At 32.2% G+C, this 15475-nt stretch overlaps 2 protein-coding genes across 4 annotated transcripts in view; one reads left to right on the top strand and one right to left on the bottom strand.

The window, feature by feature from the left end:
* LOC111612495 (WD repeat-containing protein 60-like) overlaps positions 1 to 13011 on the top strand; it is a 32680-nt gene extending 19669 nt beyond the window's left edge. For 2 of the 3 annotated variants that reach the window (XM_023353721.1, XM_023353720.1), the window contains exons 15-21: positions 3290 to 3377; positions 3450 to 3516; positions 3583 to 3641; positions 6198 to 6243; positions 12160 to 12337; positions 12505 to 12577; positions 12660 to 13011. In XM_023353721.1, the coding sequence (XP_023209489.1) occupies positions 3290 to 3377; positions 3450 to 3516; positions 3583 to 3641; positions 6198 to 6243; positions 12160 to 12337; positions 12505 to 12577; positions 12660 to 12770 (622 nt within the window). In that variant the 3' untranslated portion in view covers positions 12771 to 13011. Of the gene's footprint in view, positions 1 to 3289; positions 3378 to 3449; positions 3517 to 3582; positions 3642 to 3714; positions 3761 to 5772; positions 5799 to 6197; positions 6244 to 12159; positions 12338 to 12504; positions 12578 to 12659 lie in introns of those variants that run through there. The other variant, XM_023353722.1, reaches the window with a different exon arrangement.
* A 127-nt stretch (positions 13012 to 13138) lies between these two features.
* LOC111612496 (cleavage stimulation factor subunit 2-like) lies at positions 13139 to 14905 on the bottom strand. Its single transcript, XM_023353723.1, has one exon. It carries the CDS (start codon positions 14798 to 14800, stop codon positions 13223 to 13225), a length of 1578 nt encoding a protein of 525 aa, XP_023209491.1. The 5' UTR covers positions 14801 to 14905; the 3' UTR covers positions 13139 to 13222.
* Positions 14906 to 15475: the final 570 nt, after the last annotated feature.

Here is a 15475-nt window from a genome sequence, read left to right as displayed (position 1 = left end):
TATATTATATTGTATATTTTATATATAATATAATATATACTTTTTGGTGTATAGACTTTATTTTACAACAGAAAAGCATTTCTGGCTATTTGTGCCTGTTCAGTACAAATTGATAAAACTGAAATGATATTTAAAAGGATTTAAAACAAAGGGGTATTAGTGGTTTTATTGATTCATTTTTGTGTTTTTCTACCTTTTTAGCAAATTTTAACTTTTATGTTTTATCCCCTTTGTTTTAAATACTTTATTACTCCAGCAGTCACTTTTAAATATCATTTCAGTTTTATCAATTTGTACAATAAAGACTGAAGAGGATTTATTGTACAAATGCCTGAAATGCATTTTTATTGTACAAAATAAAGTCTATATTATTCATCAAAAAGTGTTCTTATATGATAAAGTCTATATAGTATTTATGACTAGGTTTGTCTACACCATCTCAAGCAGCAAAATTCAGACAGACAAAGTGCTCAGAAAAGCCTCTCAAATAACAGATTTATCAGGACTGATGCTGAAGCTATTACATCTGCTCTGCATACAAGACAAGTAGCTCTTTGAAGAAAGTCTGATAGTGCTAATTAACTTCTCATTACAAAGCAAAACAATATAATCTGCATATACCTGGACATATAACTCAGAACCATTAAGATCTCTCAAAAGACTATCTACAACAAGACACTATGTACAGCAAGCGTAAAAGAATGCCATCTTGAAGGCAACCTCAAATAACACAACACACAACAAATTGTAAAAAGAGAGATCACTGCATGTGATAACAAATGCATAAAGTTAGTTTAGATTAGTTATGAGCCGTGTACAAGCCCTGGGGGCTTTGTTAATGTAATTTTATTTTTCTGTTTTCTGCTTTGTGTCATGTACCCTTAATTAAGCTGATATTCATCATGAAGAACATTCAAATTGAATTTAACCAGTGAAACGATGAGAATTTACATAGTAATACCCAACAAGTGAATGATATTAATTTATAAAATATATATTATTAGTTTGCATATCATTGGTATATGTTACTTTAGTATCTAGTGTACTGAACTATTATGAAATAAAATATTAAAATCAAATCAGATATTTTGGTACTTAACAGGCCTGTAATTTTGTAAGAAACATACATACAGCTGGCCAGAAATCTATAAAGTTCACTTGTGGCTGCATCCAGAAAAGGTTGTTCATCACTGGTCTAGAGAACAAGAACAAGACTGATACCATGTTTAAGTACAGTGCATTTATAGCCTCAAATGAGGTTTTATTAAAAATACTCACAATATCAAAAACAACAACTTATACAATTTCCTTGAAATCTACTGCTTTCTCAATTTAGTAAAATCAAATTGTGTAAAACAGTCTCATAAGATATGCCAGATTGATAAGTGAATTGAAGTGAATGGAGACAAAACTTACTCGAACAATTTTCCTTTAGATAGCAATGAGCTTTTCTAATGCGTATGAAAGATATTAGGCTAACTGGTCTAAAATCTTGACTTCAGAATAGGCTTTCTTGCCAGGCTTGAGAATAAATTTATGTTAATCAGCTGGTATTCAAGCACAATAGATTTGTCAAACAATAGAAGTCAAAATATCAGCTCTATATTACAAGTGAACCAGAATAATAATACCAGGCCTAGCTGAAATAGGTCAAATGATTTTATAGCCCATTTGATCATAGAAATAGAAGCCATCAGAAATGGTCAGTTGGGGCTAATCAGACTGTTGTGGATTCCTATTCCCCAAATTAAAATTTGCTTTTAAATTTTCAGTCATTTTCAGATATCCAAGAGACTGTACAGAGGAAACTAAACAGCATTTGTTAAAAATACACCTAAATTATTGTATGTGTGTGCAAACATTTGTATAGCTCATGGAGGAATATATATGAAAACTGATACTAAATTAAATCATTTATGCCAAAACTTTTTTATAAAGTAAACCTGTGAACTTATACATACCTGTACTTACTTGTACTTGTAACTGTCAAATTTATTTTTCATTTAAAATGAGAAAGAGTATTACCAGTTAACTATATGAACTCTAACCTCATCTCAAAATTCAATGAAAGAAAATTGAAATTACTTCTGATGCTGTTCTGTTTTAACAAAAATCAAGAAAATGCATTTTTTAATTTAAAAATAGCTGTTTTAATATTAAATGAGAGCCTTTAAGGAAAAACATGGTAAACCACATTTGGTAGTGTCAGGTTTTCCAATAAGTAAAAAAGAAAAAAAAACAAGAGGATTTCATTAAGAATATTATAGCAAATCATTATCTATTGTGACATCGTCACAATGCCTGGTTACAATGGGAATGTTAACATATATAAAGTAGTTTCAATAATAACGTAAAAAATTTCAGAAAGTAAAACGCTAAAAATTGCATTGTATATTTTATATATAATATAATATATACTTTTTGGTGTATAGACTTTATTTTACAACAGAAAAGCATTTCTGGCTATTTGTGCCTGTTCAGTACAAATTGATAAAACTGAAATGATATTTAAAAGGATTTAAAACAAAGGGGTATTAGTGGTTTTATTGATTCATTTTTGTGTTTTTCTACCTTTTTAGCAAATTTTAACTTTTATGTTTTATCCCCTTTGTTTTAAATACTTTATTACTCCAGCAGTCACTTTTAAATATCATTTCAGTTTTATCAATTTGTACAATAAAGACTGAAGAGGATTTATTGTACAAATGCCTGAAATGCATTTTTATTGTACAAAATAAAGTCTATATTATTCATCAAAAAGTGTTCTTATATGATAAAGTCTATATAGTATTTATGACTAGGTTTGTCTACACCATCTCAAGCAGCAAAATTCAGACAGACAAAGTGCTCAGAAAAGCCTCTCAAATAACAGATTTATCAGGATTGATGCTGNCAATGGCAGGAACGCTGGGAGAAGTGTATACACTACCAAGGAGACTACTTTGAAGGGGATTAGGGTTTTGTACCTCAAAATCAATAAATTTATTTTTGCCGACCAAAGGTCCGATACTTTTTGAACAGACCTTGTATTTCCATATTTTTATATCATTGAATCTAACTTATCAGATTCCTTTTTGACATAATTATATCATAATTACTGAACTACCTAATAGCTTTTTTATTTAAAAGTTTCTTTTCATTTTTATAAAAAATATTTTGAATGATTATCTGTTAAAATAAGAATTATTAATATAATTGAATTTAGTTCATTATCTAAAAAAGTCAGTTTAAAAGCATAATCATCACAAAGTATATTCATTTAATCACATTTTTATGTTCATTTTTTCAGAGGTGATGTAATGAAGTTTGGTTTTAGAAGTTTTGATTTTCAAATTGTACCATCAAATTCCAGTCATATGCTTATTACTACAGATACAGTGAGTGAATAGACAATTCAATTTTTACTTTTTACTGTTTATTGTATTTAAAACATTTTAAAATTTTGCTAGGGTGCTGTTATTCATTGCACTAGATTTAACAGTAAAATAATTCCAAGGTTATATATATCAAATTCAGGTAAGAAATAATTTACTATCATTTTAAAGCAAGAATTTGAATTTATATACAGTATAAATATTTCAGAATTGCTTATAGAAGCCAGATGTATTGACATTTCTCCTCATGATTTACCATTGTTTATGGTATGATTTTTAATAAATAATAATTTAATAATACAAATTACATTAATATAATTTTAAATAAATGACATTTCAGGTTGGGTGTAATGATGGAAGCATTCGACTACATGATATTAAATTAGGTAAATAAATGTTAATTTTATCATTTCTTTTATTTTAAGATGACAGAACTAAACATTTTCTCTAAGATAATTATTAAATTATGTATGTAGATTAAATTTTAATGCATTATAATTGTTATTAAATAATGTTTTTAACAAATATGTTTAGAAAACATTGCTCAATCTGATTACAACTGTGATAGATATTCAAATAGCCAAAAAATATTAGTCATTTCTGGAGAAGTACTGAATTTGTAACTGTTTGTGAAATTTCGAAATTATATTTAGCCAAAAATGAAAAATATGAACTCCTCAACACGAGGAAAGAACAACTATGTTTTATTAAGTAAAACATAATGGATCTCAAAATTAAGGAGCCATTTTCTTTTAATTTCCAAGATGTTTTTGAGAAGATTCAAAATTTAATGTAACAAGTGATTTTTGAACATTTAAAAAAATCCAACAAACATTAAACTTATGTCCTTTCTCCATTTGTTTTCAATCAAAGGCCATTCTGCACTGAGTTATTAAATCTAAGAACTTACCAGAACTTATCATTTCTATAACTACTGTTTTTTTTAGCCAAACATTTTACATTTTTACAAATTTAATATTTATCAGGTTGTTAAATGTTTGAAAATTTGTTGTTTATCGAAACGTTTGAAAATGTTCAAAAATTAGTTGCTCATTTCAAATGTTTTTTTGAGATTGCTGAAGATGAAAGTTGAATCTTCAGATATGTTTTGGAAATCAAAAGAAAATGGCACCTTAATTGTTGTGTTATACTTAAAAATATGGGATAACTGGACTTTTAGCAACTATAGACCAAATCATTAGAGAACATTAACTATTACAGAATGAATATAAAATTATACAAGGTCTGTTCAAAAAGTATCGGACCTTATTTTTTTCCGCGTAAACTAATGATGTGCGAGAGGCCTCCTTTGGTGGAGTTGTGGAGGGGACAGTCATGCACAGTCGTGAATTTTTTCCCGCCTGCAGGAAGCGTCAGTCGTTGGCAATCGCTCTATGAGTGAGGTCATGTAGTGCGCTCTCGTCGGATTCCACTAAGCTAGAAAATGACTGAACAAAGTGAGCAGCGATATTACATCAAATTTTGCCAAAAACCTTGGCGATACCCAAGCGTAAACTATTCGCAAGATTCAGCAGGCTTTCGGGGACGATCCTCGAGGCCAAAAAAAGCGCGGCAGGCCCGCAGCAATATCAAAGGTCATGTTGACAGTTTTTTCGACTCTCGTGGGGTGGTGTGTCGTGAGTACGCACCACAAGGCCAAACCATCGCAAAGGAGTACTACCAGGAGGTCCTTCGTCGTCTTTCCGATACAGTGCGACGCAAACGACCGGATCTGTGGTCGATCAAAACTTGGCAGCTCCATCGTGATAACGCATCCGCCCATTCTGCGCATCTGATTCGGGCTTTCGTCGCCAAACACAATACTCCTGTGGTTCGTCACGCTCCGTACTCTCTCCACATGGCTCCGTGTGACCTTTGGCTATTTCTCAAGCTGAAAATGCCGCTAAAAGGAACCCAAATTTAGTCGAGAGAAGACATCATGCGAAATGCGACGGACCGGCTGATGACCATTCCAAAAGATGCGTTCCAGCAGTGTTTCCAGCAATGGCAGGAACGCTGGGAGAAGTGTATACACTACCAAGGAGACTACTTTGAAGGGGATTAGGGTTTTGTACCTCAAAATCAATAAATTTATTTTTGCCGACCAAAGGTCCGATACTTTTTGAACAGACCTTGTATTTCCATATTTTTATATCATTGAATCTAACTTATCAGATTCCTTTTTGACATAATTATATCATAATTACTGAACTACCTAATAGCTTTTTTATTTAAAAGTTTCTTTTCATTTTTATAAAAAATATTTTGAATGATTATCTGTTAAAATAAGAATTATTAATATAATTGAATTTAGTTCATTATCTAAAAAAGTCAGTTTAAAAGCATAATCATCACAAAGTATATTCATTTAATCACATTTTTATGTTCATTTTTTCAGAGGTGATGTAATGAAGTTTGGTTTTAGAAGTTTTGATTTTCAAATTGTACCATCAAATTCCAGTCATATGCTTATTACTACAGATACAGTGAGTGAATAGACAATTCAATTTTTACTTTTTACTGTTTATTGTATTTAAAACATTTTAAAATTTTGCTAGGGTGCTGTTATTCATTGCACTAGATTTAACAGTAAAATAATTCCAAGGTTATATATATCAAATTCAGGTAAGAAATAATTTACTATCATTTTAAAGCAAGAATTTGAATTTATATACAGTATAAATATTTCAGAATTGCTTATAGAAGCCAGATGTATTGACATTTCTCCTCATGATTTACCATTGTTTATGGTATGATTTTTAATAAATAATAATTTAATAATACAAATTACATTAATATAATTTTAAATAAATGACATTTCAGGTTGGGTGTAATGATGGAAGCATTCGACTACATGATATTAAATTAGGTAAATAAATGTTAATTTTATCATTTCTTTTATTTTAAGATGACAGAACTAAACATTTTCTCTAAGAGATGAGACAAGAAGTTTGCTTACAAATTCATAAAAATTTTATATTAAAACAGATTTTTCTGAAAATTACATCACTGTAGCTAATACTTAAATTTTTTTATATTAAAGTAAAATTCTAACTCCAGCAAACTTTTTTATATACAGGGTGGTTATAATTAAAGTTGCCCTACTCAGACCTATATAGAGTCTGTTCTCTTTGATGTATTTTGATGAAACTTGGTATATACATTATATGGACCATGGGGAAAAGGAAAATGCAAAAAAAAATAATTAGTTCAAATATCTACCACTAGCTTAAAAAAATGGCACATGAAGAACAACAAACACAAAATGGAAACACGCAAAAGGTTTTTATTCATGACATTTGTTCAATGTGCAATCCATTTGCATCAATCATACGTTCAAAGCGTCAGCTTACAGCTTGTTCAACAGTAGTCCAATAGCTTTCTTGAGAATTTGCAGCAATATGGCATGTTATGCTTGCTTTCAATTCAGGCAGAGTTCATATGCCTCCTCTATAGATACAATCTTTCAGATATCCCCATAACCATACAGCTCTGTCTGAATTGAAAGCAAGCATATTACTGCATATTGCATATTACTGCAATTTCTCAAGAAACCTATTGGGCTACTGTTGAACACATTGTAAGGCGTTTTGAACATGTGATTGATGCAAATTGATTGCACATTGAACAAATGTCATGAATAAAAACCTTTTGCATGTTTCCATTTTGTGTTTGTTGTTCTTCATGTGCCATTTTTTCAGCTAGTGGTAGAAATTTGAACTAATTATTTTTTTTGCATTTTCCTTTTCCCCATGGTCCATATAATGTATATGCAGTGGAACCCCGGTTAACGAACGTCCTGGTTAACGACCAAATCAGTTAACAAACTTTTATTTTGCAAAAATTTTGTCTTGGATAACGAACAAAATTCAGATAATGAACTTAACGGCTTTTTGTGTCAAATTTGTAAGCTTGCTGACTTTTAGAGAAAATCAGTTAATCGTGTGTCAGTGATGGTCTAGGGTCCATTCGTACGTTGGTGGTGGCGGAGGAGACAAAGATGACAAGTATTTTACAGTGAAAATCGTTTATTAGAACAAGAAGATGTTTACATATTTGAGGTAGTTGGAAATGGCTTATGTACAGCATTTTCTCTCGGCACTGAGGAGTGGCGTATCGCTGATCCTACGATAGTGCAAGCTGATCAGTCTTAGCCCCAGAGCGGATGAGATAGGTTCGCTTGGTCACAGAAGCGATGGTAGGTGACAGAGCTGCAACGACTGGAGCAGTCTGCGAAACACAACACAAATTTTAGCGGGCATGACTTCAGGCTTAATCCAGATGAAGATGACACAGATTAATCACCATAGAATTTTTAGGAAAACTGCATTTTGACCTTGAGATTCAGGGTTTTTATAATATTTCTTCCTTGAATCTCACCTTACGATTAGTCCTGCGTCCCATTCCTCGCTTCCTGATTGTTTTCTTCTTTGTCTCCAGGTGAAAACCGAAACCAGATCAGGTCACGAGAAAGGTTTGTTCTGAGGCGTTTATTTGACTCCTGTTCGTCGACTCTGATCAGAGATTGTTGATAAACCTATAAGCCTTTCGCTCATAATTTAGCCTATTGTTTCTGCTATCTGTATATATTCTACGATCGTATGTGATGTTTTTATACCTTTCAAATCTTTTCCCTTTTCTGAAAATTTAACCTAGATCGATTGTTTATGAGCACATTTTCCTATATTTTCATTAAAGAAAACCCATTTTACAAATAAAGTTACAAAAATACTGACGGCTAGAACTAATTAATTGTATTTGCATTAATTTCTATGGGAAAAATTGCTTCGGTTAACAAACGGACTCGTGGAACAGATTATGTTTGTTAACCGGGGTTTCACTGTACCAAGTTTCATCAAAATACATCAAAGCCAATGGACACTATATAGGTCTGAGTAGGGCAACTTTAATTATAACCACCCTGTATTTGGATTTGGATACCTTTTGAATTATTCATTTCTTTTCCCCAAATTTTATTCTTAAATTCAAAGTTATCATTATAATATCTTTATAATCCATATTTTTAATACCTGATAAGATAATAAATAAAAAGAGAAAACATTATTATTGAAATATTTTTGTTCAATATTTTATCATCATAATTCAATTATAGTAAAACTGTAGTTATCCATAACAAAGGGGCTAATCCTATTTTTGATAAATGGTTGTTCAGATAATCCAGAACTTTTGTTTTCAATGTGAATGTGCAAAGAAACAACATGTACTTCTCAAAATGCAATTACAGTATTGTACATGTATAATTATTGCCAAATATATACGAATACTAGGCTGCTTAGTAATTTGATTAAAAAATATTGTACATTCTATGTATACTTTTATTAAAGTTGTTAGTTATTAAGTGATGCAACTTATTTTAATTACATTAGCATATTAGCCATTCATAAACAAACCAAGAAATGTTTATTAAAATGCTTATTTTTTAGATACTCATGTTTTAAATTGTCAAAACTTTTGCTATAATTTTTTAAGACAAAAACACTGACATAATTAATCAAATGTTTAAAATAATTACTATGAATGAAATAATCTATACTAATATTATAAAGAGGTAATGTTTGTATGTATGTATGTATGTATGTTAGTTTGTATGCAGCAGGTAATCTCCGAAACTACTCATCCGATTTCAAAAATTTTTTTACCAATGTTTAGAATGGAACTTCAGGTGGACATAGGCTGTATACAGCCTATGTCCACATTATTCCGTTAAACATGGGGGATGGACAGTTCTTTACGGTAAGCCTTACGGGGAAGGCTTACCATAAAGAACTCTGCTTTTATTTATACTATTTTAAATGTGGTTTTTTGCATTTTTGATTGCATTTTAATAGGGTACGTCAACAGAATGTACTGTACACTAAGAAGGGATTTTTCGATATTCCCCCGGGGGGACAGGGACAGGATTAAGGTTTACTGTGAAAAACTTGGCTTCTATTATACTATTTTAGATGCGGGTTTTTGCGTTTTTGATTGCGTTTTAATAGGGTACGTCAAGAGAATGTACACTAACAAGAAATTTTTCGAAAAATTTTCCCCCACAGGGGAAGTGTTATACATTTATAATAGATACATTTTGAGCCACAACAAGGCGTGGCGGGGTCTGCTAGTAATTATTTATTTCTAAACGTTGTTCAAAGAAATAATGCAGCATATTCAATAAATAAAATCAAAATTTATATCCACTTGCCAAAATTGCAGTTTATAGTGTGCAAAATTTACTGCATATTTTATGCCAAAGTTTACATTATTAAAAAGATTTTCATTCATTTTTAATTTGTAACCATTGTATATTTAAACTAGAATATTATAAGAAAATTGTTAATTATAATAAATTGAAAATCAAAATATGCATCTTTTATAGAAATCAATAAAAATGTTTTTATAAACTTTTCGGAAAATTTGTTGCAGTATTGTTGCTTGAGAATACGTAGTTAAATGCTCTTTTTCAAAATAAAAGTTGAAACAAATATATAAAAGGTAATTTATTACAGATTGGAAATGCAAATTTTCATTTTCATGCTTTAATTAAAAATGCATACTTTGATGTTAAAGAAAACTGGTGTATAAAATTACCTCCTCCTTATTTCAATCATTAATTTTTAAAATTTCATTAAGTCAAAGTTTAAGGAGTAAAATATTTCAACTTTGAGTTAACAACTTTAATATCCAATTTTCTCAAAATCTTCTGTGGTCATAAATGTTATCAAGTCATTTCTCAAGAATCCATTCATAGAATAATTACAAAATTAGCATATAGTATGGCACTTTTGAGTGCATCAAGAAATCCCCTTGTGTTCCAGTCAGAGTATGGTAAGATGGCATGCACATATTGCAACAACAGATTTTGCTTCATTTTTTATTCCCATCACTTCTGTATACAATTCATCACCACCACTGCCTCTCCCCTCCCCATTTGCACAATCATATGTACAATAAATGTCAATTAACAACAGAGTATTCCAAAATAAATGAATTATTTTGTATTTGCAACACTCTGATGACCTATCCAGTGTCAGCATTCTTGAACATCCTCCCCATCTCAATGTCATTACAATAAATGCATGCTGCCTAACGTATCAGTAAAAGGATGTCAATGTGAGATTGTAATATCAATAGTATGGTATTGTGTTTGGTGGGCAGCTAGTGTTTGTTTATCTTAACCATCTACATTCACACAGAATATAACAAAAAATGAAAATCATAGACCTAATGGCAGAAGGTATATGGAAAAATACATTTGACTTAAAAATACAGTATAGTTCCAGAAACTTGACTTCCAATAACTCAACATTCCATAAACCTTGTTTTGTTGTTCAAAATAAATAAAAATACATGTAATCTAAGTTTCACCTCTATAACTTAACACTAGAATCAAGTAAGTTACCATTCTTCACTGGCTACTTTCAATAACATTAATTTCATGTGTTTGCAAAGCAAGTAACCCTTTTTCCAAACTGCCACTGCAAAACATTACGATTCAAATGCAAATGACTTTAAAGTAACCACCGAACAGCCAATATTTTTATTACAATTGAACTACAAGTAGAAATAGTCACAATTGGTTTATAGTTAATGTGTATATGAATTTGTACATAAAAAGTTCTGCTATTTAGGCTATCATCATCACTGTTCATAATTCATCATTTTTGGAGATTCATTACCTTCTCAGTTCACAGTGAGTTTGCAGGATTCTACTGTACCAACAATTTTAACCTAGTGAAAACCCTATATACCAAATGTTCCCAACCTTTTTCGGGTGGCGACCCCTTTTTATAAAAGCCAAGTGACCCGCGACCCTGATACAATTGAAAAAGGCATTTTTAATAAGGTAATTAAAAAAACAACAAAATTAGTTTTTTTACTATAATTTTATTTTAAATTGTTTAATAATTTAATGCGATGGTTGAAATTGCATGTTATTAACCAGGCTCAAAATTCGCGGGCGAGTTTTTGTTAACGCCAACCTCATGTCATTCTCAACATTTAATTTATTCCTCTCAAACTCTCAACACATGTATCAACCAACTGTGACAGAATAGCGTACATAGATTACACTTATTTTAATTTTAAAAAAATATATGAAATTATTCAAACTTGAAGACACCATTAAAAATAAAAATTGCATTATAGTGAATATTTTTTTTTAGTTTACTGTATGAATTGGCGACCCCACAGAAAGCCCGTCGCGACCCATAGGTTGGGAACCCGTGCTATATACTGTGCCTGGAACCTATAGAGTTTCCAGTTCTTGCAATTTGGCATTACTGTGTAAATATCTCAATTAATTAGTTTAGAAAGTTATTTTAACAGTAATAGTTGAATTAAATAATACATCAATTAGTACACTACATGAAATTTAAAATGCTAACTTTATAAACTTTGCTCTCAAAGCATGAGTTTATTTAATATTTTATTTTTTATTACAATTTAAAAAATGATTATCAGGTTTCTATATTTCACTATTTCCATTTCAAAATTAAGAAACACAAATTATTCTATTTCTTACTCTAGAAACTTATGGTGTTGATATTTTGTTCCATCATCATATATCATGCTGCTCTTTAGTTTTAAATCTGAAATTGTGTGTGAAATGCTAATGGAAAAAGAAATTTGCCATAACGTGATTATAAATATTGTTCAGAAAAATTTTTTTCAGATTAAATTCAGAATCAAAAATCTAAGACCACAGTCACACTAGAATTTTTCTTACATTTTCAATGATGTAATTTATACAATGCAAATATAGCACTAAATCTTAATATTTCAGAACGTCCTCTTTTGTCTTGGTCTGATTCAACTAATGGAAAACCAGTCAAGCAAATTAAATGGTCTCCTAGTCAGCCATCTGTGTTTTTTGTTATGGATGCAGATTCGCGCATTTACATTTGGGATCTCAGTCAAAATATTTCAAGTCCTGTAGAAATTTGTGAACTATCACAAAATGGGTAAGATTTAAAGGATTAACTGCATTATTGCTCTACAAACTATTACTTGAAAATAATTAAATCATAGTATATAATTAGCATATTTTAAAATAAAAATGCTTTCTTAGTGTTTTAATTAATATAACACTACACTTAAACTGATATTTTTGAAACAATTATTTTTTCAGAATTAGTTGTCTTTGCTTTAGTTGTGATGCAGAAGTTAATAAAAAAGCATATTCAGGATGGCCACCACATCTGGTATGTTTTATTTTGCATATTATAATAAAAAATAAAACAATATTTAAATTTAAACTTTTTTTTTTTAAAAAAAAAACAACAGGCAATGGCAAGAGAAAATGGAATTTTAGAAATACATCAATTGGGCAAAAAATTTTCAACCCTCTCTCCACAGCAGTATGAAAAACAGAAACAAGTACTTTTAAATCTATAATCTCAATTGCTGAAATTGTAATATCTTAAAGAAGATTCCATCACAAAACACTTTGTTTAGAAAAAGAATTGTATTCGAAGAACATCTTGCACAATGAAATGTTTAATGAAATTCTAGTCAAATTTTTAGTATTTAATATTTTCTTTGTAAAATTTGTAGATATATTTTGTCCATAATGTTTTATTAAGCATTGACTCCGTCCATTTTAATACACTTGAATAAATAAAGTTTAGCATTTTTATACTGTCTTACTTTATTACTAAAAATTGGGCTTTACAATAGTACACTTTTGTACTTTAAAGAAAACATTCGCGTAAAACAATTAAGTGAATATACAACATATTATAATAATAAAATGTCTTTAAATGTTTAAAGACAAAACTTTACATTTTCATAATCATATAAAAAATTATTTTATTTAGTAAATTAAATTTTTCATTATTGACATTAAATTATGGCTGTGCACTTCTTGCTATCTGTTCTTTTAATATCATGATACTTTGACGCTGCTCGGGAGGTAACATTGAAATCTGCTGGTCCGACAACTGTAAAACTTGCATGATGAGAGCAGCCTTCTCTTGATCGGGAGTGGTTACCGGAGGTTGTGCGGGTGCGGGTACAGGTGCCGGTGCAGACATTCGCGGTCCCACAGATTGTACAGGTGGTATACCAGAAGTGGGAACGGTGGTGACGGGCATAGCCCCCCTGAGAGCCGTCAAAGGTCTGGTGGACATTCCCATTCCGGGAATATTTGGAGGCAGAGGATGGCTAGGTCTTGGAACATCGAATCTAACCTGAGATGGATTCATGCCTCTCGGAGCATCGAACGCACCTCTCTGTTCGAATGCGGCCGCCCTCGCTCCAAGACGGGGATCGAAGGGTGCCCCGCCACTTCCACCTCGATCTGGTGGGACGTTTCTAAAACGCGGATCAAACGGAACGTGACTTTCTGTAACACCCTGCACGGGAGGCAAAGTACGCAAGTCCTGATCGGCCATCATCTGCCTCATGTCGCGGTCTCCCAAAGGAAGTTGGCGCATGTCGCGATCGCCCAGATTCTGTCTCATGTCTCTGTCCCCCAAACTTCTGGCCAGACGGGGATCGAACGGTTCCGGAACCCTGCTTTCCGGAAAGGGCGGCACCACGCCCATCCGCGGTCCCTCGGCTCGCACTCCCAACGGAGGTCTGTCTCCGAGCAAGGAAGTGCGAAGGGCCGAAAACGGCGGCTTATTGCCACCAATGCTCACCTGAGGTTGGGTTCCCGGTCCGGGCAGAGGAGAACCATAAGACTGCGGAACAGAAACCACAGCAGACACCAAAGGAGGAGCACCGCACGCTCCAGACTGGCCGACCAACAGAGCCTGAGTTCCGGATGTCTCCCGAGGCACAGGCTGCTGGGTTTCGCCATTCGACTGCGGCAAGACCGAAGGAGGGTTGACATTCTGACGATACAGAATACTGAGAGCAACCTGCGGGTCGATAATTCTCATAATCACCTGAGCCTGTAGCAGTGCGTAAGCAAGTTGCGGATTCTGCAACAGCATGTTCCGAGCTTCGTTCGGATTGTTCTGGATGCACATTTTCATCTGTTTCATCAATTCGAACATCTGTTCCGGTGGTAAACTCGCCACGGCTTTAGAAATGGATTCTGGCGCTTCGTTCGATTCCACTTCCGTCCCATAAGGGCTTTCCGCCGGAGGACCACCCAAAGAAGCTTGTAAATTTTTTAGTTCCTCTTTATTCTTTTCGCTAGCCGCATTATCGACTCTCAACGCTCTCCCGTTAAATTCGTAACCATTGAGATTTCTCATGGCACTCAGAGCCGTATCCTGGTCTTTATATTCGCAAAACCCATAACCTTTGGGCTTACCGGTTTCTCTATCGTACACCAATCTGAAGCTGACGACGGGTCCAACTTCACAGAAAATGTCTTTCAGTTGTTCTTCTGTGGCTTCGTATGGTATATTACCGACAAAAACAGATCTCATAGACCGTTCGGCAGCCGATAAAGCTCCCTGTATGGCTGCCATTATTTAAACTTTCAGCAGAATTTCACAAAACATAAAAATCTCTCGTTCACGACACGTCTTGCAGTATTGCCAGATTTCTTCCGACCGTGTTATATAACGCCAATAATTCGCCAAAGTTTTTTCGCTTATATTCGAATTTTTTTTATTTTAATATTTAAAAACAAATTAATAATTCTAATGTACTTTGCTATTTTTTTAAACCATTTTAATATATTTTCAAAAAAAATTTTTACAAAAATACTAAGTATCGATAAATCTGATTAAAAAATATATTAAAATTGAATTCTATCCGTAAATTCTAAATAAAATTGTTTATTTACTTAATATTTTCGGAATGATCGAATTTTAATATAGAACACGAGAAAAAATGGCGATGACATTACTATAATCAGAGTCGGTAGATTAACTGGTCTTTCGACTTCCTATCTTCGCTCGTTGCTAGAATCAACTAGAGACAAATGTTACCACCAGGGGCACTGCAATCACTACAAGACCGCTAGATCGAATCCCTGTGAGGTCGAATGTTTTCTTTTTATTGAAAGATATATAACCTTCGAGTTCGATTTCATAATTTTTTATATGCATTTTATTATAAGAATGAAAAAGCTTTTATTTAAACCCAAAACCAGGTTTATGGATAAATAAATGACACTTAATAAAACATTAAACACCTTC

The sequence above is a fragment of the Centruroides sculpturatus genome, unplaced genomic scaffold (assembly GCF_000671375.1).
Source record: "Centruroides sculpturatus isolate CEXI.00-Female unplaced genomic scaffold, Cexi_2.0 scaffold1708, whole genome shotgun sequence".
Classification (NCBI taxonomy): Eukaryota; Metazoa; Arthropoda; class Arachnida; order Scorpiones; family Buthidae; genus Centruroides; species Centruroides sculpturatus.
This window is presented reverse-complemented; position numbering and strand designations above follow the sequence as displayed.